Genomic DNA, 25136 nt, shown 5'->3' with positions numbered 1-25136 from the left:
TATGACATATCACAACAGCTTGTGCTACGTCTGCTACCATGACCCAACTTTGTGCCAATTCATACCAACTTGGGATGACAGTCACTGCAGATGTGTGCTGACCATGCAGGTCTTTGTTACAATTGCAATTCTATTGTGTTACAGGTTCGGCGTTCTACAGCTGCGACCCGCCATGGCTGGGCCACCGCGGCGGCATCACCTTCAGGGTGGACCTGCCCGTGGCCACCTGCCGGTCGGACCCGCCTGCAGTCCGCAGGGAAGCTGCCCTGCGAGCCATTGCAGAGCTCCCGCACCCGGACGTCACTATCTGGTCGGACGGCTCGGCTCGCGGCGGACGGAACAGGGCGGCGCAGGCGCTGATCCAGTTCCACCACCTCAACAGAGAAGGGACCGTGCGCGCTCCTGCAGGGGCGGTCTGCTCCAGCCTAAGAGCAGAACTGACCGCCATGCGCGAGGCGTTCGCGGCTGTGGCCGGCCTGGGGGACGGGGAGTTGGCATCGACCAAGTCGGTCCGCCTCCTCACCGACTCAAGGTCTGGGCTCCAACTACTCGGCCGCGGCCCAGCTAACCAGACCATGGCCCTGGCCGCCGAGGTGTGGAGGCTGCTGAGTGCTGAGCACCCTCGCCGAGAACGGCACCGAGACGGTGCTCCAGTGGGTGCCAGGCCATGCCGGGCTGGACGGCAACGAAACCGCCGACCGCCTGGCTGGCGAGGCCACGGCGGGCGACCAAGACAGCGCACCGATCGACCTGTCGAGTGCGCGGGCCGCCGTCACGCGCCATGTCCGAGAGCTGTCGCGACAGAGGGCAACTGCTGCCCACCCGCACCCGGACCCCACGCCTGGCCACGACTCCCTGGCGCGCTGGGGTCGGTGACGCTGTCCCAGCTGAGGACCGGCACATCACCGCTGACCCGTGACACGCTCCACAAGATTGGCCCGGAAGCCGACGACGAATGCCCCGCGTGCGGGGAGCCCGACAGCGCGGCGCACCTACTGACCGATTGTCCGGCCTATGAGGCGGCCCGCCGCCGCCGCTGGGGTGTCGACCCTCGCCTGGTCGACGTCCTCGGCGGCCCGGCGACGAAGGTCGTCACCTTCATCGAGGATGTTGGGCGGACCGAGCCGCCGCTCGACCCGCCTGCGCCGCCGCCCCCCTGAGCGAGTTGGCGATGGGATGCAGAAGAAGAAGAAGAAGCAACTGCCAGCGCGCCACGGCGGCGAAGCCGAGTTCCGCCGCTGGACCGCCCGCGCAATGGCCAGCACAGACAAGAGACAACCGAATCACAACACCTACAATTACGTTATTGTTATGGTATTGACATTGTTACAATTAACCCTGCTCTTTCGAGCGTGGATGCACGCTGAAATTGTCGCATAATTCCATGCAGCTTCCACCCTTCTGCAATACAAAGTTTGAATACAATGTAGTCTTACAATAGGTTTAGAACTTATGTGCAGATTGTCGATGCTGGTTGACTTGATGATTGGAATTGTGTTTATCTGTTTCATCTGTTTTGACTTAAATATATGGCCATGGACTATGGCCTACCTTGGGAAGTGTCTCTGATTTCAACAAAACATTTTTCATCAGGATACGCTACAGGGTACATAGTACATGCGTAGTGAAAATTTTGAGCATGTATGGGTGCGCATGTGGAGATGTAGACTGCGAATGAGACGGACTACGACGGTTTTTGAACCAATTAAATCTGATTGACAACGTAATGTAGGACTAAAAACTGACTGTCAGAAGAATATTCACAGAATATTCACTTCACCCGTTACAACGAAAAGGGAAAGTCAGGGAACAGAGGCAGGGTACATCTCGAAGATCAATCAAATTGCAGGTGCCGATTGGTTATGGATCATCGTAGCTCAATGTACTGCCTTGTGCTGCTTTATTGATTGAAATTGCTTCCAGCTTGTATTAAAAGAAGTCATTATGTAAGATTTTAAAAAGGTTCTTGAAAAATTTAAATACTTTGAATTGATATTTCTGCAGAATAATACACCCGTATCATTCTTTACATGTCAATATTTGTATATTATCTAGCAGGTAAGAAAATAGTGGCCTCAAGTTTCTAGAAAATATCTGATTTTGCTCTCTGGGCCACTGCAGATCCCTAAAAAGTTAGGAGCCGTCTTCATTATTTAATGTATAAAACCAAATAAATTATCACTGCTCAAAAGTGGAAGAAATGACAAATGAAAAAAAAAAGTTTTCCTACAGCGTTGCAATCCAGATTTCAAGATAGTGATGGGCGCACTAGAAAGCAAGTAAAAGTACTCCACAAGGTAAAAGTAAGGAACAAGAATATCCTTATACTGTTTCAGAATTCGGTAACAAACATTTTTTGTGTGTTTTAAATACCCGAACGAATCGATTCCAGAATCAGTCTTGATGATACTATTTGGTTTTTGTATGGTGTTGGTGGTACTTGAATGACCAAAGTCAGTACATGTCCATCACCTTTCGATATTTCCGTGGTGCTCGCTCCCATTTCATAGCTGCTCACGGTGTTTTCTGCTGACGTCATATGGTGCTGCTCCACTAGCGCCACCATACGGCGTCAGCTGGCGAATTATCCAGTTAATACCAGAGCCCCCCGACTTATTGTTTTTTTTTCTTGAAAGTTGATATATTCATAGCTGAAAAAGGATTGATTTACAATTTTTGAAAAATTCATTAGCCCGCAACATTCTAGTACTTCATTAAAATTTGTGATAAAAATAAAATTCAATGCTTATGCTTATGGACTAATTGTATTCGTACTTGTCATGTACTTGCGTATTGTTTCCACCTCTAGGAAAGTCTTTTATTTGGCATAGAGGGCATAGAGTTAATCTTTCCAAATTTAAAGTTGATTAAACAGTTTAGCCTACGGATTTATTATCTTAAACTAATAAAAATATTTAACTTAATTGACAAGATGTGTAATTGATTTCAATGTCATAAATCGTTTGCATCAAAATTATTTTGATAATTTTGTGAAATTGCGCAGCATAGACGTTTGAGGATAGCTGCTAGTTTGTAAGTGAATAAGTTTTGATGACGTAATTTAAACTAATAATAGATTCTAAGTTTTAACCCTACATAATGTAGATTAAAACTTTTTATTCTTTTTACAATAACTTCAAAACTACAAAAAATGACGGTTTTCAATGTGTGACTGGATGAACAGAAACATTTTGTTTATTCAAACGTCACTTAGATGCTTTCTTTGCTACAACGCACATAAGCGCCGCGATGAGCCACCGCGCGGAATTGTTGATAAAAAAGAGATAACGGAAACATTTATTACATACCCTGAGGGGAATATCATTGAGCTTTTGAAAATATACTCAGTTTTCCGGGGACTTTGGTAAGAATGACTTATGTTCTTCTGGTGTTTGGAGAGTTCAGTGGGTGGCCTCTAAAAATCTTTTATCAGTATTCCTAAGTCAAAGAGAGCATTCAGCATACCAATCACAATCAGGGTGGACATTCGGGGTTAGGTAGATAGAGGGCACGTATTTTGAGACCACAACCCAAATTGTAGCACTTTTAACAATATTTCAAATTTATGTAGGTTGTAAATTATTAGATTCTGTAAGCTTTGCCTTTACAAATTTGTTTTGTTAATTTGTTACTGTAATTCAGAGATGGTAACTGCTGTATGCCCTGCGGCCACCTCTCCCGGGCGAACAGCCACCTACCAATGCTTGCTGGGTTTGGGATAAATTGTCAAATGTAGTACGTACCTAACCAATGCTTGCCTGCTCACATTCATATCAGTTTCTCCTGAAAATGGCTGAGAGACCAGAGGATCTGAACCTCCCTGCTGCTGTGGTGACGCGCCTCATGAAGGATGCTCTACCAGAGGGCTGCAATGTGTCCAAGGAGGCACGCCAAGCTGTCTGTCGAGCTGCCTCAGTTTTTGTACTCTACCTCACCTCACAGTCAAATGCATTGGTGAGTGCCTGAATGGGTGCATGAGAAGGAATGATAAAGCTTGATAAAGTTTAAAAGTTTTAAGCTTAATAAAGACTGGTAAAGTTTGGGTGTCTCAGCCATATGTTATTCTTGGGCCAGATCTGACATCTGATGCTGACTGTTGGTGATACTTCTTGGTGATATCAGGCTCTTCTGGTGCCTGGCACTAACCAGTGATTGCCCACAGAAATATGAAAATGTAGTTCTGAATATGAGTGTAACTGTCATGTGAAACCCACCTGTTTCTGCCATCTTCTGCAGGCCCAGCAGAGTAAGAGGAAAACTGTGAATGGAGCTGACGTGATAGCCGCCCTCACAGACATGGAGTTTGATGAGTTCTGTGACCCTCTCAAGGAGGCTCTGGAAGGTACCTACATGCTAACAAACAGGGTCTGACTTAAGAGAGGGAATGGGCTGGCAACCATTATAATTTATAAAGGTGACAAGGTGCTCAGACTATGAATAGTTCAACCATTTCCTGTAAGGGGTTTTGGGATACTCCCTTTCTGACAGCTTTTACCTAATTGCTTAGGGTTAGATATAAACTAAAATGCTGACCAACTGACACTTGAATAAAATTGGACAGATTGGCACCTTTCCAATATTCAGGTCAGGCATGATGCTGTGTGTAAACCTTTACTCACTCAAAAATGTTTCAAGTCCATGTCACTGTTAATGCCAAAAAGAAATTTTGTGAAGGGAAGAGAAGATATAGTTGAACTGAGCTCAGGCCTGTCGAGTAACCAGAGTCATTCTCTTGGAATCTGTGAAGAAATGTTGACATTGCTAGCTTTGCAAAGACAGTAGAATGGATGATGCAACAGACTGGAAATAAACAAGTCTTGCTTTCATTCTTTTCTGAGATATGTTGTTTTAATTCCACAAGATGGACTCTGAGATATTGTAGGTTATACTGGGCATCAATTAGGCCATTTCATTTTATCAAACTCCTATCAAACTGAGGCATACAGTGGAACGGCACAAATAAGATCATTTTTTACTACCGATTCGAATCATGGTGTTCAGCACACCCTATCCTTCTAAGGCTTGTGTCCTCTGACAGTCAGATTTGACTTCATCTTCACCTTCGATCATGTTGACGTCGGAAGAAAACATACCTTTCGACGTGGCTTGACGCGACAAACGCGACAGCACCAGGACTGTTGATCTGATACACTTTTTGTAGTCATTGACAAAATAAACAATCCGACATCTATAACTGACCGGACGACACTAGCTGAGATGGATATTAGCGTGTTCCGGCCCAATATGTAAATTATATAAATTATCTGCCATGGGTTTAGCGATGAATTTTCTGGAGCGTTAATCTGAATGTGCAGTTAAGCGTGTGGATGCTTCGTGTCCAGTGTCTCGTATTTTGCCCCGCGAGCTCGCCGCTGGCTCGGCAGTGACACGTGGCGACTCGCAGCGTGATTTTTGTGTTGCCAGTTTCTTCCAACTGCTTTCGTTTAGCCAACCGTTGATCAAATACATGCTAATCGAGAGCACCGTGATTTACTACCGTAACAATTCCAAAATGTACATCTTTGTCGGAGTAAATTATATGCCGCATGCGAACGGGGCCAAGCGTGAACTAACTTCGTTTCATAACAGGTTATTCCTCTGTTGACTAGTGTCATTCCTCCCCAGACCACAAGTCGCGGCAAAAGAACAAGAAGCTCTCCAAGAAGCGGAAGGCGGACGATTCAGAGGAGACGCCGGTCGCCGAGGAGACGGAGGAACCGGAGCAACAGGCCGAGGGAGGCGATTAGTGCCCGTTTATTTTATGCCCCATACGCACACGATCACTCTGTATATATCCACCGATTTCGTCAATCCGTGTACAAATAAACATGTTCAACTGTCTGCTCAGTTGAAAACAACTGCCTGTGACGAACCCATGTGCCGCACAAAGCTCGATACAAAGGCTAACAAACGGCTGGTTCGGACGTCAATGGACGTGCGCGCCAGTTCATCAACACGACTCACCAAAATAGATCCCAGTCACTCACGTCAAAATAGCAGCGGCTTCGGTTCCGAGCGGGGAGACGCCGCAATGGCACACGCGGGTCGAGCTCTGGCTCGTGTAAATGCTGCTGATCGCTACGCTACTGTACAGGCCTGAGGCAGTGCGGCTCTACAGACGGCCAGTGCCCGCGGCGCCCACCGGAATGTGACTAGGGCCGGTCCCGCCCCCTGCTCTGCAGACACCCACAGGGTGCTCTGTATCACGAAAGAATGGTCGCACGGCGCGGAACAACTCGGCGCTTACATATGAAACTGCGTGTGGCCCCACCACACCAGTACACAGTTGTGCGAGTGTAGGCAGTCGCGGCACCCGCAATCGATGGCGTGAATCGCCGTGCATCCGGCCGGCCTCTGTCACGAGTTTGTACGCTGTCGGCACTCGCAGCCACGGCCCGGCTACGAGGAGAAGATGCTGTGGTGTTGCAGCGTCTGCATAAACACCACACTCGGGTTTAGGGGGTTCAGCTGCGGCAGCGAGCGACTGCCGGCGGCCACCGCGGTGCCAGCCGGCGCGGCCGCCACCACGTGCACGCCGCTGTTGGAGTCGCTGGTCACCGAGCCGGGAGACAGCTGCAGCGGGTCAAGGCCCACCAGCACGGCGTGCGTGCCGCCGGCCGGGCCGCCGCTGGCCGCGCTGCCCGACGCACTGAGCTCGGAGGGCGCGCGCATCCGGCGCCGTACGCGCCGGCTCGTCTCGCCCGTATGTAGCGTCTTGACGTGCGCCAGCATGTTGTACTTGTACCGGAACGTGCTGGGACAGTGCGGACACGTGAAGATCTCCGGGTTGGCGTCATGTTGCCGTAGGTGCTGCTTCAGGTTCTTAGCCTGCTTGAAGGACTTGGAGCAGAAGTGGCACACAAAGTCGCGGATGTTGAGGTGTCCGCGCTCGTGGTCCTTCCAGTTGTTGCGGTGTTTGAAGCTGCGGCCGCAGGTTGCGCAGCTGAACGGCCGGTCCTCGCTGTGCGTGCGCAGGTGGGTGTCCAGGCTGCCCTTGGCCTTGAAGCTGGAGCCGCACAGGTGGCACGTATAGTTGCGCTCGTCCGAGTGGATGGCCCGGTGCGAGGCCAGGTTGCGCGCACTCACCACCTTCCCGCACACATCACACGTGGCGCTCTTCTCGTGCGCGTCGCGCCGGTGCTTGATGAAATCGGACATGTTCTGGAACTCTGCGCCGCACACTCTGCACCGTTTCAGCTCGCCGCACTGCGCCACGTGCCGCTCCAGCATGCCTCGCTTGTTACCGGGGTACTTTTTACCACACTTGGTGCACATCTCGGCCGTGTGGCTCAGCTCGTGGTGCCGCTTCTGTTTGTACGTGAGGAACATCTCCGAACAGAGCGTGCACTTGAAGCGCTTGATCTGCGCGTGCTTGGCGATGAAGTGGTCGCGCGCCTTGGCTGCGCGTGAGTACGTATTGGTGCAGAGCATGCACCGGAAGCGCGGCGACGTGCCGTCGGCGCTCTCCGTGTACATGACGCCCACCTCGGGACCCAGCGGGTACGACTGCGACGAGCTGCGCCGCTTCTGGGCGCGCCGCGGCTGCCGGAAAACGGGAGGAGCGTCAGCGGACGGCGTGGGTCAGTGTAAAACGGACCGGGTGGCGGGGGCAGTGGAAAACGGACCTAGCGTCTACGGGAGGGGGGGGGGGGGCAACGTACAGCGGAAACCGACGTATTGAAACAGTTCAGTAGTGCACCTGGCCGTTAACATCGGAAACGTACCGCTTTACCGGAACATTACACCTTGTATCAAAGGCAACTTAAATAAACAACGATTCAAGAATGGATAATAACAGTAAAATCACCCGGGTAATTAACCTTCATCGTGTAACAAAGTTAATACCAAAACACAATATGCAGGGAACATTGCATATCAACAAATAGCACATGCAAACCCTTCTGAAACAGCGAACGGAAGACATGATAAGAAACGCAGGCAAAATGCCTGCTGACTGATGTGGTCACTCGATGAGCTCCACTCACCCGCTCGACCTCGACGTTCATGACCACGTCCATGTCCACCTCGCCGTCCTCGTCGTCATCGTCGATGACGGGCAGCCGGTCGGCGATGTAGTCCTCGTCATCCACGTCATCCACGTCCTCCTCCTCCTCGTAGTCGTCATCGTCGCCGAGCGGCGGCGAGGCGCCGTCGTCCAGCGACGCCGGCAGGTCGGCCGATATGTCGACAGACTCGTGTTTCACGGCCGCCGCCGCCGCCGCCCGGCTCTCGGTTCCAGACGGCACCGCCGGTGGTTCCCCCGCCGCCGCTGGTGCCGCGGGTTCCACGGCGGCGGGGACGGGGTCGGCAGAACCGGTGGGAGCGTCGCCAGCGGGGGAGGTTGAGGGCTCAGTCGATGTCGCCGTCGCCGCTGGCGCCTCCGCGGCGTCTGCGGCGTCCGGGTGCATCTGCGGGCACGACGGGAACGGTCTGTTTGCTGGTTTGTTGTGGCTTTAGGGCGCATCAACAGTGGGGCAACGAGAACGGTGTGTGATACCAAACCGTAAATGAACTTTCCACTCATGTGTCCAGAAAATCCAATCACGAGATTACAATGCTTGCTTTTGACGGTTTAAGCGGGAAGGTAAATGCGTCGCGGCGTAAAAGAGTTCCAAAAATGATTATTCCCTTTAGCAGTGGATGTTTTGTTATGTAACTATTTATTTGCCGAGTGCCGACCTATTTTCCACACAACTCGAAAAAGAATCACGTTAAAAACCCTGTAACTAGGCTCCTATATCTTTTGCGTGTAAAGCTTCCACAAAATACACCGCTCAGCCAGCATAATTCATGAACCGCAATCCTGACGAACCCCAATCCGAGGTCACCCTCGCTCGCAGTGCACCCACCTTCTGTTTGTGCCGGAGAAGGTGAGGTCGGTCACGGAAGTATTTCTCGCAGATGTCGCACTGCTCCTCCTTGCGACCGTGCACCAGGTCAAAGTGTTTCACCACAGCACGCATACGCGGCAACACCTTATGGCACCGGATACACTGGTACTCGTTGCTGGAGAGCTTCTCGTACACTTTGGGCTTGGAGTACCTGCCGATCTTCTTCTGCGGCGCCTTGTATATGACGTCGGACGGGTCCTCCTTGATGTCAACCTCCGGCATCTGGGGAGAGGAGGAGACCAGACCCGTGCCTGTCAGCTGGGGGCGGCAATTATCCCGGGGCTGTCTGTTTTATGGAGACGCCAGAGCGCCGCCGTTTCAGCAGCGCAACCAGAGGAAACTATATTTATCGATGGCGAAATCAACAATCCATCGGCACGATTTTGATTACAAACGATGTCCTCTGGAAACAAACGTGTGATGAGCTGTACTTACAAATAAAGCACTCTCTTGAGACTCCAGTAGAAGCTTAGATGGTCTGGACTCTGTAAAAGAGAACAACGTTTCACAATCCTGTCGGGCAATTTGTGATGTGGGCAAGCTCAACATGATCTGAACCGCTAAACAGTGCTGACAGCGCAAACTATGTCAGATATCAAGCGAGTAATTAAATCAGATAAGGTAACGTACTTTCCGGATCCAAAGGTGGTGAAACGGGATAAATAAAACACGCGACGTGGCGGTCACTCGATGGTCCCGTCGAGTCAGACCATTTTCGCCTATCAGTTATATCCACGCATTGAGGAAAGAGCGAACACTGAAGCGGCTCGAACCTGAATATTTACTACCCGCCCCGGTTATTACCCGTAAGTGAGTTACGCAAAGGACGATTGTCCCGCGTCTCAGCCAGGATCGGTGTTAAGAAGGAATCGCACAGTTGAAAAACTGAGTAGTTGGATGTCTCGTCGGGCAGGAGCAGGTACGATTGGTTGATGTCTGACGACCAAGGACAATGTGACATATCACAATAAAAAATACACAGTGGTGGAATTATAATTGACCAATGATAGCCACCTATTGAGTCATAGTAACGTTGTGCGAGTGTTATGGCTTACGTGTCGCGTAGGTGGGAAACAGGGCTGATAAAATGAAATGCTCACACTACTTAAGGACTGGAAAGAAAGGGCACACACGTTAGGTCTGATGTGCTTATGTCTGATATAATTAGACCACAGTTATGAAAACAAACTTTTACGGAAAATTACCATGACCGGCACACGAAACCAATCATATGGACAGCATCATATTGCATAGCTACTCTTGCATAGAAATAACAAGTAATGTTCAATAGAATGATTCCAAAAGCTACCAGTGGGTTAGTTCAGGAGTGGAGCCATTTTCGAAGTCATTACTCACTGCGCCGTCCCTTGCGCTGCGGCCGGACCCGACGGACCTCCACCGTGTCCCAGAAGAAGCCCACCACCTGATCCTTCAGGTGCTTGGTTTGCATCTGAAACGGACCAAGACAGAGTCATCTACAGTGTCCTTATCCAACGTCTGAACTCCGAACATACAATGTTAACACACAAAAGGAGACTGTCATTTAAACCTTTTTTCAAGAGGGGTTCAAACAACAAAATAAGAAGTTAAATAAGTTGCAAGCCCTGCTTCCAGCTAACATTCACAGCAGCAGTATCTGGCCCTCACTCAAACTCAGCAGCGTATTTAGGGCCTTGCTCAGCAGTATCTGGCACTCGCTAGCCCATCCCTCCCATCCCCACCCCCACGAGTGGCGGTGGCGGCACACTCACCTCGAGGTCGTGGATCTGGCAGAGGGTGGTGTGGCACCGGTCGCACACCACCTCGCTGTGCAGGTACAGCCGGTAGTCGTTGTTGATGATGCCGCTCAGCTTGTCCTCGATGCGGATGTGCGCGTTCTCCAGGTAGTCGGCCAGGTGGAGGCCGCCGTTGTCGCCGGCGCCGCCGCTGCCTCCCACCGACTCCACCGGGTCGTTACACACCAGACAGTGTAGGTCGCCCGGCTCCGGCTCCGGCTCCGGGGCGGCCAGCGCCGGGAGCGACTCGACAGACTCCTGCCCGACCCGCTCCTGCTGAGCGCGCCGCCGGCTACTCCTCGGCTCCGGCTCCGGCTCCGGCTGGCTATTCATCGACTCTGGCTCCGGCTCCGGCTCCGGCTGGCTTTGCATCGGCTCCGGTTCTGGATGGATCTCCATCGGCTCTGATTCTGGCTGACCTGGAATAGGCTTCGACTCGACTTGTTTCTCGGCCAGCTCCAGCAGCGGCTCTGCATGGGGTTTGGACACGGTCACCAGGTCCGGTACGATCAGCTCCTGTTCCCTTTCTCCTTCAATCGGCAACACACTGCCGGCACCAGCCGGCGGCGGGCACGCTCCAACCGCCTTTGTATGCGACGTGGATGGTATGGTGGTAGCAATCGGTACCGCCTCGGCAGACGGAGGCGGCATGGACACGGCGGATGATATCGCCACCGGCACCACATTGACCGGGACGGCGGTGGCGGCGGCCGCGGTGGACGGCACGCCGGGCTCCGACCCGGGCGCCAGTCCCGACGCCAGCTCTATGGTGACAATCGGCACTGGCTCCGACATCGCCACCGACACCTGCTCTGTGCTGATCCGAGCCACTGGCTCCAGCGCCGCCTGCGTCACGGCCGGCGGCGCGGCCGCGGTCATTGCCGGCTGAGGGACAGCGCCGGACGACACGCCGATGACCTCAGCGGGAAGAGCGTCCGCCGCAGGGCCGTCTCCCGTCACCACAGCCGCGGTGACAGTGTCGTGGCTGTAGTCACCAGCAACTCCCAGCACCACCAGGCCAGCTGCATCCTTGGAGGCTTTTGGCGTCTCAGCAGTCAGCTCAGAGATGACTGTAGATTCGGCGCCCAGCTCTGGCAGTGACTGGATGCTCATCTCTGCAGCCACGCCGGGCACCTGTTCAGGGGCAGCCCCCTCTCCTGACATGATATATGGAACAGGCTCCTCCTTGTCCAGTGATTGGATGTCCATATGCACCTAGACACTGCTCCAACAGCTGAAATAAAAAAATGATCAAAATAAGTAATTTAGTATAACTAGCTGTAGAATATTAAAAAAAACTCATGCAAACACATTATGATTATTGACACATAAAAAGTTTGAATTCTTCACTTCCAATGGCTATAGATGCTGCATATTACCATCTTACAAAATTGCTTGCTTGCTTGTAGCTTTGAGTTGAGAGTAGTGCTGGAAATGAGGCCGCTTTCTGGTCCCGGCGTTTTATTCTCCGGGTGAGTTCGCCCCGTCTGGCGCTTAGCCTTTCGGGACCCTCTCAGAGCCGCGGTTGTTTTCGCCGCTCGGCCCATTCGAGATGCAAAGTTGATAGTCGCACGAAGTTTATTTGGGGCCTCTGAATATACGACTTCAAAATTAATCGATTCTACAAAACCTTTTACTTTCATCTATATGCATACATTTAACAGTAACTCCAGACTAGACTGGTTTGGCTGGCCCTAAATAAGCTTCGTGTGACTATTAACTTTGCATCTCGACTAGGGCGAGCGGCGAAAACAACCACGACCCCGAGTGGGACCCGAAAGGCTATACGCTGGACGGGATTAACCCGCGAGGAGAATAAAACGCCGGGACCAGAAAGCGGCCTCATTTCCAGCACTGGTTGAGACATCAACCACAGGGTCATAATGTGACCTCTTTAACTATATAGGTTTACAAGTCTTTGACTAGAACATGATAAGAAAATGCTGACTTGAGTTGGTTGTCTTAAGTACAATGAATATTATACCATGAAATATGAAGCACTCAGTAAAAATGATGGTGAATGTGGACAGCAATTTATCAATGGAACTAATGTGAAGGAAACACATTCACATAACCAGATTAAAACCAAAGACCAGTTTTACCAAAGAAATCTTGCTAGGTACCATGACTTTAGGCCTAAAATTGCTTCAAAATTTAGCCAGCCACATAAAAAGTTTGCCAATGTGAACAATAATGTCTTATGTCAGTGAGCCTTACTGATATTTTTACAACAGCAGTTATTCTTTTTACATTGCTTTAACTTGAGAAAACTTTAAGAAATATAAATATTTGCAGCCAGTGATTTTTCTATTGGTTAAACAGCCCTGATGATGGTATTTAAGCATTAAAGGCAAATCCTTCTCTTACCACACAAAAGCTTATTCTATTTTTACCTTAACCATTGCACCAAATTTATACTGCTGCCAAGTTTTTTTGATCAATTCAATTGATGCTTCTAGGTTTCCAAAATATTTTTTCTTCTAGTCAAAAAGATGCTCCCATGAAGTCAAACCCATAAAGAAAGACCTAATATTTGAACATTTATTTCTATAGACAATGAACATCTCAGTTTTAAGCAGCAATTTCATTGTCTTAACTTAAATACCACTCTACAGTACAGTCCACCAAAAAGGCTGAATACATAATCACCATCGGCCACATAGAGCCTTGCTATTGCTTGGAGCAGATTCAGCCCCCAACCACCCAACTTCTGATGGATGGACTGATGGAGATTGCATCCTGGAAGCCAGTTGTCACTTGTCATGCACTGAATATGGATGTTATCACTAAAGTAACCACATAATTGTAACAAAAATAACCAATGACCATCCATATTGTGTTATATTGCAGCCTTATATTATATATATATATATATATATATTATATATATATATATATATATATATATATATATATATATATATATATATATATATATATATATATATATATATATATATATATATATATATATATATATATATATATATATATATATATATATATATATATATATATATATATATATATATATATATATATATATATATATATATATATATATATATATATATATATATATATATATATATATATATATATATATATATATATATATATATATATATATATATATATATACACAGGGTGTCCAGAAAAAAAAGATACTACGGAAATTAAGTCGCATTTATTAACGCACGTGCCGATTTGTTTCCAACTTCATGTGCTTATGGTGCAAGATTTGGCAAAACTCATGAGCACTGTAATGCGTCGTTGGAAAGTTGTCTGCCTGCCCTCCGAGAGGGTCAACATGACCATCAGTCACCTGCCGACCGTGCTAGTGCTGGAGCTGATCCGCCGGAAGGCCGCTCACATTGAGTATCTGCTTTGAGGAGCTGCCGCGACTAACCAAAGGGTTTACATGCCATGTGGCACCTGCTGTCTGTTTTGCCATATTTTTGCGAATACAAGCATGTGCCATTTTAAAATGTGCGGTGTTTATTTTCGGAATTACAGCAAAAAATAATAGTATCCGTTTTTCTGGACACCCTGTATATATATATATATATATATATATATATATATATATATATATATATATATATATATATATATATATATATTTATATTTATATATATATTTATATAAATTGTGCCACATTTAAGCAGCATATTTGGATTCAGGATGTAAAAGAATGTAAGAATATGTATAACTTATGCTTGAAAAGTGAATAAGACTTCCTACATATTTAGTGGTGACATGTGGATTGTAGTGAGGTACCAAGGCCATTGAGGTACCACCATGGTACCACAAACTGCTTCAATTTGACTAAATAATCTGATACCGAAATGGATGTTATCTATTTTAATCCGTCAGCAAATGCATTATATTGACAAATAAACAAGATCCTATTGTAAACACCACAATCGTCTCCATTCAAGGGAGGACCCAGCGGACTCGTGAAGCGGAAGTCAGAAATCGATAATAAAAAGAGCCTGTCAATGCGAATAAATGTAAGCTTGCATATGAGCTGACTCACCCCAAAATGCATAAGCGAATCACTGCATGCAATTTACATGCAAATTATTCATCCCAAATCAATGTAAGAGACCCCCGCACAGAAATCTGCGACGCCATTGGAAAATAGAGATGTTGATGCTCCGTTTTTACTGCGATCAACCGCGATCAACTGCGTGCATGAAAGATATTTGATAAATTTCAAAAAACCTTAATTTAATCCTCAATTTCTTAATTTTTGTTGCATATGCATATCCCCACTATAGTTTGATAAGGAAACCCTAAAAAAGTCATTTGTGAGAAAAAAAGACAACAGAAAACCCGAGTAAAGTTTTCTAAGATTCGTTTTATGTACTTTTAATTTATTCAATTAATTGTATTTTTATTAAGTTTTATTTTTTGGCCAAATTCGCCAAAAAACAGCAAAGTCACTTTAGTGATGTAATGGCTGCGCCCATGCGGTATTTTTTAGGCAAACGCTGTTTATTGGTGCGCCAGTTCATGCTCATCTAAGCACGTTTCTGTCATTTCTTTCATTTCATTCTTTCCATTCGGTTCTGGTCCATTCGCCGGCGTTCGGTTCGCCACTTCCGGTTCTTACGTCGGTAACATCTTTGATCTGCAGGCTAGGACGGTAAGTTTTACGATGCTGGAATTGTTCCTGGTTTGTTCAGATGTTTATATGCATGCACCTCTAATGATAACTATAATTATACCTTATCGTACCTTACCTTAGGTAGTCATCGGGTTAAAAGGCCACTTGGCCTGTGGGTTCCGCTCATATCGAGTGAAAGGCATAATCGGAAAGGCTAAGGTCCTTAGTAGGGGGTGGGGATGTTGAACATTATGCTCGACCAGTACCCGTTCAGCTGCACCTTGAAAGATGACAGCAACTCAGCAGTGATGACATCTAATGGCACTTGGCAGGGTATTTCAGTCATTTATTCTGACACTGCACACGTTTCTGCGTGAGGGATGCTTGGCGACTCCATACTGGAAAAAATACACGTTATGCTGAATATGTCTGGTGTAGTAGCAGGATTGTGACAAAAATTTCAGAGCACTTCCGGCGTAACTTCGTATGCGCCAAATGCAGCACATGGCGGTGGCTGAATTTTTCGGCGCAGGACGGCCGCATAATTTTTTTGGTGAAAGACGGTCACCTAACTTGCCTCGTGTTCGATGTCTCCCTGATGGCGAAGATTCTACGCCGTCCGGCCAATCACGTTCCACAACCACAGCCGAGCCCCCGTTGACCTAGGACGGGATTGGCCGGATGACATAGAATCTTCATCGTCCGAGAGACATCAAATGCGGAGTTAGTCGGCATGCTGGTCACTCTAGCAGCAGATTCGCCCTGCAGGCGGCTCTGGAGAGGTTGCGGGACGAGACGTCCCCGCCCCAGTCGTCGGTGCTCGAACTGACGAGCTGCCCTGAGTACTCAGCAGGAGCGGCCACCTAGGCGAGGCCATAGTGTATATGGCGAGGCCTCAACCCTCTGAGTGTAGATAGGTATGGAAGACCTTGTTGAACATCGCCGAGCGTCGTTAAGTAGGTAATAGTGCAGTGGGGCCCTGCCCACTGCGGTATCGACGGGAATGAGAGCGCGGACAACCTGGCGAAACAAGCGGCCGCCCCGCCCTCAACCGCCCGCTCGCTGATCAGGGCGGTTCATTGTGCGGCCTCGCATCGATGGTGCGACAGCTGGTCCGAGTCACTATTCAAGCTGCTCCTCGGGAGCACGCCGCCGCTCCTTATCCCCGGAGAGGACCGAAAGGACGCTGTTTCGGTGCACCGGCAGATGGGGGCAGGGCATATTTTAACAAATTTTTACTGCGTCCCAAAGTTGAGCAGAGGGCACGTGCTACGACTAAGGGCACAGGGCAAGGAACAGAGTAGGGCACTGAGGAGGGCAGAAAGTAGGGCACGACAGGTTACAGGGCATGGCACAGGACATTTTAGAGGGAAGGGTACAGGTCAGGGCACACAGCAGGGCACAGTTTAGGGAACCGGACAGGGCACAGGGCAGGGACGCAGTCGGTCAAATCAGCAGGTGCTACGTCCCAAGGCGAGGGGGCTGCGTCCCAGAATGGGACGCAGTAAGTGCCTTAAAATATGCCCTGGATGGGGGCGGGCCACTGAAGTCGCTAGGTCCAGTACGTGCACCGAATATGGATGCCGGTGCACCAGTTTCGGTGCACCGGCAGATGGGGGCGGGCCACTGAAGTCGCTAGGTCCAGTACGTGCACCGAATCGGCTGTCTCCACTCCGCGGCGTGCCAGCAGTGCCTAGACAAGCGGTGCTTCGCGGCGCTCTGCGCCGTGTGCCGAGAAGAGGCTGATGTGCAGGAGCGAGCACGTGCTGCTCCGTTGCCCGGCCCTCGCCGGCTCCCGTTAGCATCGAACACCGCTCCGGCGATTTTTGTGACCCCGGAACTTTCCGGCCAATTGTTTCACGGCACGACGCTAGTGCGCTAAGCTTGTTTATTGAGGTATTGGAAAAAAAAACTTATTCAGACGCTCAAACATGGGAGAGCGTCCAAGGCTCTGGGACGCTCTGTCCTGGTTGATATAGCCATGGATGAAGTATTCCTGGATAGGACACTCCCAATTCCCCAACACTAGCGCCGGCGACCAAGCGGCCGCCCTGGTGGCGGAGCTCCGAAACATCGGCGGCGAGTGCGCCGGCGGCCGCCGCACCGGCTTGCGTGCTAAAAACGCGGTAATGGAGGTCGAAATTAGCGAACTTTAGCTCATTAGACACGATTTCAGAGACTTTACACATATTTTAAGTTCTTTCTTATAATTATTATGGCTCCATTTAGTCACTATCACATACGGAATCATTACCTACCTGATGCCCATAAACTGAGCCGGTATTCTTGACTTGCCGATGCAATTTATCATCAAATATCATCGTTCCTCGGCAGTCAAACAAGTTCCTATTGATGATTTAATACAAAAATCAACTTATTTTCATGTTATCGCATAAAACTTCACTTAATTCTTACATTGGCTCTTCGGCTGTAATCACGAACCCTCACTTGTCAGCAGAATTTAAGCAACTTCTTAAATCAAAACTGGGGAAAAAAATATTTCCATGACATTCCTCAATTCCTGTTCTACCCGGTTCACAAAAATTTTCATCAAAATCTGTTACAGGTAAGTAATAAACGACAAAAGTATACAAAAGGACACGCTCCGCCCATAGCCCGCAATGCTAAAATGGCGCCAGCGCCCTCGCCGTCGGGAAATCCGCCGCCGCCGCCGGGTGGTCGGAAAATCGGCGGAGTGTCCCATCCAGGAATACCTAATCCATGATATAGCCTTGATCGGTAGATATGCACATGTGCTTTATTGGCTTTATATAAAAGTGACTTAAGTTTTGGGCTTTGGCACAAATCGGCTGTCGGCACCCAATTTTCGGCGCAAATCATGCCAAATTTTCAGCGCAAAATCGCTCGAGCCGAATTTCGGCGCAAGAGGGTCTCACGGGCGTCCGGCGTAGTGTATGGAATCATGGATGTTTTCCAGTCTGGCTTGGCGTTTGGCTTCCTGAACTTCTGGTGGCCTCTTGTGGTTTGTGTTTCGTGTCTTGTCAGCAATGACTCAAGTGGCACGTCAAGAAGAACATGGAAGAGCTGGTACACGGTCACCATATTTCCACGGGGCACGGTGGCGGCGGTAGTGCTGCGATGGAGGCAGAGGCAGCGAAGCCTTTCATGATACGGCTGGTCTCTGAGCCCTGAGGTCTATGATCAGGCATGTCGCTGCTCCTGCTCCAGGCTCTTTTGGTCTTCTTTGGAGAATGGACCCTAGATGGCATTCCCAAACTCAAGGAACAGTCAGACTAAGGCCTTGAAAAGAAGCGGCAGGGTAAATTCATCCAGGTTTGCAAATAACTGACAGATCATTGCAAGTATCTGTGAAGCCTAGTGGTGGCTGTTTGCTTTTGGAATCTTAGCTGCCTGTCAATGATGATACCTTGGTCTTGTTCTTCCTCGCAGGTGGTGACAGCAGTCCCATTCAGGTGTTTCGTGCGACCTGGGATTATAATATTAATTATGCTATTTATTTCATTGCTTCATACCTACCAGGTTACCAACCGTGACACATGGAAATGCATTGTCAGTGCCTAGTGGGTGCCTACCAGTACCGACATGCCAAGTTTCAGTGCAATCGGCCCAGTAATTACCGAGATATTGCAATTGTTATAAAACTGAGACCCCTTCGTCTTGCACGTGGCACGTGCATAAGGGGTCACCCACATGTATCGAAACTAGTCCAATACTTGGTAGGAGGAATGAAGCTACCCTACAAAAATTACCGCAAGTAAATCGGCCGAGGGGTTGCTGAGATATAAGCCTCTTGAAAGCGTTACGGGCCGGGCCGCTTATGCTGAGATTTTTCCGTTACATTGAAAAGACTGCTTCGCTCGCTCGCTCGTAAAAACAACTCTGAATGGCGAATGCTCATTGTCAGAGCTGAATGCTTGAGGAAGAGCTCAAACTGAGTAAAAATGATAAACAAATAATATTTTTAGCACCAGCACCATACATAGGCACCGGATGGGAAATTTAGCTGTCGCGAAGTCCAAAGTTGAGAGATTTTGGGCGTTTTCATGTTTGTTTAGCTGAAATTCCGGAAGCAGGCTGCTGCGGCCCGTAAGGAAGGCATCTCAAGTGATCGCAGTGATTTGTTGGTTATTCCACCTGTTCGACAGATCAACCCTTCCTTTGCTTCTCAAGGCCCTTGTCCGACCCCACCTTGAGCACGGAAACCTATTGCGGGGTCCCTTCAACCCGGCAGACCAGCGGCTCCGGCTGGTTTACTCACCTGGTTTACTCACCTGACTGGGTTCCTAGTGTCGTTTGAGGAAGACTAAGAAATTAGGAGGAACAGGAACCCTGAGTCCTAGATGCACCAGCCGAAGTTCTTGTCTGGTAGAGCGGGACGCGGGCGCAGGGGCGGGCGACCAAGCTAGTTACGGATCTGTGATACCTCCCGCACTGAGAACAACAAAAGCACTGCAGCTGCCAACGCTGCACTACAGACGGAGGCGCAGTGATATGGTCATTGGTCACGGTTTATCAGCTGCTCCGCGGTGGTCTTGATATGAATTCTCACAGCTTATTCGAGATGGCAGCTGACAGAACTCTTGCTACAAGAGGACACCAGTGGAGACTGGCAAAGCCACGAGCGGTCTGGGATCCGGCGCAACGCGTTATCCATCCACGTTATCAACGACTGGAACAGCCAACCGCCAGCGGTCGTCGCCTCTGACACCCTGAACCAATTAAAAAACCGGCTGACGCCCACTGAGCACACCTCGCACACGTCATCCCTCACGCATACGTATAGTCGGACACACGGGGAGCTCGACTAGAAAGGTTTCTAAGGGCCTCTGGCCTATCCAAACTCCGTACTTCGTAAGTAAGTGAGCAACTGTAAATCATCTATCTACCTTTATGGATGCTCATGAAAATGGGCTGGCACTGGGAGCATCTCACCCTGTGTGAAATCATGGATATAAATACTGGCGAAAATAGCAATGTTTCAATAACAAGCCTTTATTTTAATTCAAGTTTACGTTCGCTGACACCTGTACAGTGAAAATGTGTTGCTGTCTGGCTTCAAAATGCCGTTTATTGCATTGATAATACGATGGTCTCAAATATCAATGTCATTTGTGGTATTGATGCTACAAGCAGCATTTTGAAATTTGAAGCCAGATGGCAACACAATTTCATTGTACATATTGATGTTAACAAACATGAAACTGAAATTATGTCAAGGCTTGCCGTAATCAAATGTTCTTTCTGCCAGTAGTTATATCCCGGACTTCCCGCATGGCTGGGATGCTCCCACCGCCAGCGTCTCCCCAGCACTCCACGGAAAATTTAGACCACCAGCCCGGCGCTGGTTGAGATAATCTGGAGGGGGGGGGGGGCGTGAAATGCTCTTCCGATCCCCTTGGTCAATGGTGTTCAACTGAGAGCTGAGTAAAGCGCAGGTTGATGGTAGGTGATAAATTTGTCACAGCGTGCTTTTCTCTGTTGCAGATCTGAACATTCTCGACTGTGCTTTCGTTCCGTCAATTACTTAAATACATAATGGCTGATGTTGCGGAGAAAACGGATGCTTCCAAGGAGGAAGTCGACGCCAAGGTGAAAGCTGATGAGCCGGCTGCAGATTCTGCTGGAGATGGCAAAGAGGAGTCTGAGAGTAATGCTGACGCAAAGCAAGAAAATGGGACCCCATCAAACCTAGAGCAGAAGATTATTCGTCAAATCGAGTACTACTTCGGTGACTACAACCTACCGAAGGACAAGTTTCTCCAAGAGGAGATCAAGAAGGATGATGGTTGGGTCAGTTTGGACACCATGCTCAACTTCCAGCGTCTGAAGAACTTGACAACAGACAAGGATGTCATCACCGGGGCACTGCTAAAGTCGACAGCCAAACTTATGGAAGTGAGTGAGGACGGGTCCAAATTGAGACGAAATCCTGAGAAACCGCTTCCTGAGTTGTCGGACGCTCGGAAACAGGAGATCATCAGTAGGTCTGTTTACATCAAGGGCTTCCCGAAGGAGAACACGACCTTGGACATGCTGCTGGAGTTCTTGAAGGACTTTGGCAAGACCGATAATGTACAAATGAGAAATTATCACGATAAGGTAGAAGACAAGTGGAAGTTCAAGGGCTCTATCTTTGCCACGTTTCCCTCCAAAGAGGAGGCTGAGGCTTTTATCAAGCTGGAGTCTGTCAAGCATGGTGACGAAGAGCTCATCAGAAAGTGGCAGGCTGATTACTTGGAGGAGAAGAAAATCGAGATGAAGGAAGGTAAGAGAGGCAAAGAAAAGCGCAAACAAAACTTGAAAGAGGCTGCTGGTGACGACAAGGACGCCGAAAAGAACGGTGACGATAAGAAAGATGAAGAAAAGGAGGAGAAAGTGGAGCATGTTCTGGGTGCTGTGCTGGTGCTGAAGGGCCTTAAGGAGACCACGAAGTGGACCAGCATTAAGGACCGACTGGTCGAGCTGGGTGGTGACGTGGCGTTTGTGGACTTTTCGCCGGGCGACCCGGAAGCGTACGCGCGTCTCAAGGCGGCCGGCTCGGCCAAGGATGTGTTCGCCAAAATGGAGGGCGGAAAGGTGGAGATCGACGGCGCTGAGGTGGAGGCACGAGTTCTGGAGGGTGAAGAGGAGGTCAAGTACCTAGATGACCAGCACGAGGCGAGGAAGAACCTACGAAGCCAGTTCAAGCGTAAGGGCAGCCAGCGAGGTCGGGGCCGGGGTAGGGGGCGCGGTGCCAAACGCGGGCGTTTCTAAGGTGGGGTTTATGGGTTGGGTGTCGGAACTCGCAGGTGTTAGCCGACTGAGCGCAGTTCATTTACGTTCCCTGGATCATCCTGCGTGTTTGATGTTGGTGACATTGGTCTCTCGTCGACGCGGATAGCATTTTTACTTTCACCGTTTTCAAATGTGAGCTGAGCGTTGACTTCATCAGCGAAAGTCTTTGTGGAATAAACATCCCAAGAATGAATGTGTTTTAATTCACATACGTCTGTGGAATGATTGTAGAAAAATTTAGAATTTAGGTTTTTACGACCCACTACGACTGCTTTCTTGAGCTTGGGCGAAGTTTTAGGAGATACTGACAAATAATTATCAGAACTTGTTTTTTTTTTTTGTACGTCCCCAACGATGCAACTGTTGTACCAAAGAGAATAACTGACGTTGAAAGTTAACTCCCCGGCAAAGGAGGTTGATGTTCTGCGACGAGGTTTAGCCAGAGTTGGTCTCAGGTCAACTAGTGTCTAGTGAATAGTGATCAACTGAGGTCAGGTCAAAGGCCCCAAGGCAGGGACCCGATATGGTAACTGCAACTGCGAACTTCGGGACGGTCAAGAATGGTCGCAGAACCGCTACTAATTGGGCACCACCATATCCGTCATGCTCAGGCGCGTCAAGTGATATACTTCTTGCTTGAGAGACGTCAAGAAGTATGCCAACCTAAAGCAGTGGTCACTGGTCAGGTCAGAGTGCTCAAGAGTCGAGGTCAGTGAAATCGCCATATTCGAGAACCCGATGACCAACTAAGGTAAGGTAGGGAAGGAGAGGTGTAAGGAGAAGGGTGGTGGAAGAGCCGAATGTTGGCGCTTCCGTCTCGATTAGCCTGGCAGTTATCGAATTGTAGGATGGCTGCTATTGCAAAAACGCTTAGCAGTAGCACACCCTTCAATGTCATCGAGTTTGAGGTCATGCGTGCACATGAAATCATATTATAAACGGCTGATGGAACCGAATACGCAAATCGAATGATGCGTTTTGTCAGTAGCGGCCCGGTAGATGCTGACTGCTGAATTTTATGTGTAGCTTCGATAGGCGAAAATCTCTCACCGGGGCTGATGTGACTAATCGCATATGGCGAATCCACTGATGGCATTTTTGTCGTGCTCAAGGTGTCGTGATCGGCTTGGTAGGGACGCCGGTGAAAACAGGGCGCCGGAGGGCATATTAGTCACGTGACATTTGGAGCTTCTCCCCCTCCGTAGGGCCTTTTACATGCAAAACGTCACGTGTGAGTTTCACGAACCTTGATCAAATCGCCCCAGGCGCCCTGTTTTCACCGTCGTCCCTTGGTAGTTGCTGTAGCTGAGCTTGGGCAGAGCCAAGGCCATGTAAACCTTAGCAAGATGCCTATAAGAAACATAGCTGAGGAAAGGATAGCTGTTCGATAGCTGCCATAAGGAAAAACGTTTTGAGGTCATCAAGTTCGTCTGAGGTCACCAGATTAAAAACGGCTTATATAATGGTACACGACAAATCGATGAGTGGTGCTATCTTTCTGATGTTTATCATGGTTCCTTCGTCATGGGATTGCAACAAATGTGGCAGTCGAAATGTCTAGCTATCTTGTTTACAATTATGGCGCATATGTAACATTTACAAAGGTAAACAAAAACTAACCACGTCTATCAATTCAGCAGCAACGAATATCAGCCTCACAGCAGCATATTTCGGGGTCTTTCGATTTGGCTGAGAATCGGTATACAGGGCCGCCTCGATGCGCTGATTCCGAAAATGTACCTCTTTGGGGTGGTATTATGCACCGTTAACGAGTTAACGGCCATTTAACATTTTAACGGGAAACGGCGGGGTCTTTCGATTTGGCTGAAAATCGGTATACAGGGCCTCCTCGATGCGCTGATTCCGAAAATGTACCTCTTTGGGGTGGTATTTTGCACCGTTAACGAGTTAACGGCCATTTAACATTTAAACGGGAAACGGCGGGGTCTTTCGATTTGGCTGAAAATCGGTATACAGGGCCTCCTCGATGCGCTGATTCCGAAAATGTACCTCTTTGGGGTGGTATTTTGCACCGTTAACGAGTTAACGACCGATTCACATTTTAACGGGAAACGGTGGGGTCTTTCGATTTGGCTAAAAATCGGTATACAGGGCCTCCTTGATGCGCTGATTCCGAAAATGTACCTCTTTGGAGTGGTATTTTGCACCGTTAACGAGTTATCGGCCATTTAACATTTTAACGGGAAACACCCAGTAAACATGCCGACGTCGGCCCGACGTCGGCCGACGTCGGGGTGACGTCGGCAACTCGGCATCAGCATGCCGACGTCGGCCCGACGTCGGTCCAACCTCGGCACGACGTCGGCTGGATGTCGGATATGCCCGCATGTTCCGACGTCCAGCCGAGGTCCAGCCGATGTCGGGCCGACGTCGGACCGAGATCAATTGCTGAGGTCCAGCCGACGTCGGGCCGACGTCGGGGCGACGTCGGACCGACATCGGCCGCTGTTTTGACCGTTAAAATAATATAAAATACATGTTTCATGTTTCATAAAGAGCTTCTGTATTCAAAATATCCTCAGGAAACTCAAATCTTCCTCCACGCCGCAACCCCCTGATCCGGACTGGACGGGAAACTTTATCCCATTTGGGATTGCCCGTAAGACGAGCTCGCCCGTAGCCGGGTGCGGTGAGTGCTTGGGGGCTGCTCGGCCTATCCTTTGGTCAGGCTCAGCCCCGGCAACTCACCAGGGCCGGGCCCAGTTCATATAGAAAGGCCAGTCGGCAAGTGTCACTTTGCCAAAGTGCCACTTATCAAAGGGACACTTTGGGAAACGTTGGTGCAGGTGTGTAAGAGTGGCTATATGAATCCATTGTGGGGTCGCCCTTTCCAATAAGTGTCACGTAACAGCAATGCGACCAGGGACTCTATATGAACTGGACCCAGGGTGCTCGCCAAGAAGACCAATGTCTCCATCCTATGATCCTTCCGGCTCTGAAATGGTCTTGTCAGTGCACGCGAATCTGAATGTGAATATGATGCAACTATATGCACGTAGACCGAAAGGACATAAGCCAACAAAACAAACCAAATTCGTTAGCTGGCTGCGTGGTGTAGTGGTTAGCGCACTAACCTCGCA

The 25136-nt window shown here is 49.0% G+C and overlaps 3 protein-coding genes across 9 annotated transcripts; 2 read left to right on the top strand and 1 right to left on the bottom strand.

The window, feature by feature from the left end:
• Window positions 1-3123: 3123 nt before the first annotated feature.
• LOC122383430 (DNA polymerase epsilon subunit 3-like) lies at window positions 3124-5858 on the top strand. The gene is made up of 4 exons (XM_043369823.1): window positions 3124-3364; window positions 3778-3954; window positions 4237-4342; window positions 5626-5858. The coding sequence occupies exons 2-4, from the start codon at window positions 3790-3792 to the stop codon at window positions 5745-5747; spliced, it is 393 nt and encodes a 130-aa protein (XP_043225758.1). The 5' UTR covers window positions 3124-3364; window positions 3778-3789; the 3' UTR covers window positions 5748-5858.
• On the bottom strand, window positions 5739-14944 carry LOC122383428. Of its 7 annotated transcripts, none has more exons than XM_043369815.1 (8): window positions 14787-14824; window positions 10643-11900; window positions 10248-10341; window positions 9696-9827; window positions 9327-9376; window positions 8850-9113; window positions 7986-8408; window positions 5739-7542 (listed from the first exon to the last, which is right to left on the bottom strand). In XM_043369815.1, exons 2-8 carry the CDS (start codon window positions 11873-11875, stop codon window positions 6400-6402), a joined length of 3339 nt encoding a protein of 1112 aa, XP_043225750.1. In that variant the 5' UTR covers window positions 11876-11900; window positions 14787-14824; the 3' UTR covers window positions 5739-6399. The 7 variants fall into 7 exon arrangements, with proteins under 7 accessions (XP_043225750.1, XP_043225749.1, XP_043225751.1 ...); XM_043369814.1 differs by having other exon boundaries at window positions 14707-14816; XM_043369816.1 differs by having other exon boundaries at window positions 14779-14795.
• A 33-nt stretch (window positions 14945-14977) lies between these two features.
• Window positions 14978-22228, top strand: LOC122383429 (la protein homolog). Its single transcript, XM_043369822.1, has 2 exons — window positions 14978-15318; window positions 20746-22228. Exon 2 carries the CDS (start codon window positions 20797-20799, stop codon window positions 22012-22014), a length of 1218 nt encoding a protein of 405 aa, XP_043225757.1. The 5' UTR covers window positions 14978-15318; window positions 20746-20796; the 3' UTR covers window positions 22015-22228.
• The last annotated feature ends 2908 nt before the right edge of the window (window positions 22229-25136 follow it).

The sequence above is a fragment of the Amphibalanus amphitrite genome, unplaced genomic scaffold, assembly GCF_019059575.1.
Source record: "Amphibalanus amphitrite isolate SeventyFive unplaced genomic scaffold, NRLGWU_Aamphi_draft 000163F_arrow, whole genome shotgun sequence".
Classification (NCBI taxonomy): Eukaryota; Metazoa; Arthropoda; class Thecostraca; order Balanomorpha; family Balanidae; genus Amphibalanus; species Amphibalanus amphitrite.
This window is presented reverse-complemented; position numbering and strand designations above follow the sequence as displayed.

What these genes read in the sequence shown, in the direction of transcription:
- LOC122383430 (XM_043369823.1), top strand. Translation starts at nt 3,790, where the DNA reads ATGGCTGAGAGACCAGAGGATCTGAACCTCCCTGCTGCTGTGGTGACG. An exon ending in CCTCACAGTCAAATGCATTG is followed by an intron (nt 3,955 to 4,236) that starts GTGAGTGCCTGA and finishes CATCTTCTGCAG; the next exon opens with GCCCAGCAGAGTAAGAGGAA. An exon ending in TCTCAAGGAGGCTCTGGAAG is followed by an intron (nt 4,343 to 5,625) that starts GTACCTACATGC and finishes ATTCCTCCCCAG; the next exon opens with ACCACAAGTCGCGGCAAAAG.
- LOC122383428 (XM_043369815.1), bottom strand. Translation starts at nt 11,875, where the DNA reads ATGGACATCCAATCACTGGACAAGGAGGAGCCTGTTCCATATATCATG. An exon ending in TTTGCGTAACTCACTTACGG is followed by an intron (nt 9,377 to 9,695) that starts GTAATAACCGGG and finishes TCTCTTTTACAG; the next exon opens with AGTCCAGACCATCTAAGCTT. An exon ending in TTCTCCGGCACAAACAGAAG is followed by an intron (nt 8,409 to 8,849) that starts GTGGGTGCACTG and finishes TCGTGCCCGCAG; the next exon opens with ATGCACCCGGACGCCGCAGA.
- LOC122383429 (XM_043369822.1), top strand. Translation starts at nt 20,797, where the DNA reads ATGGCTGATGTTGCGGAGAAAACGGATGCTTCCAAGGAGGAAGTCGAC.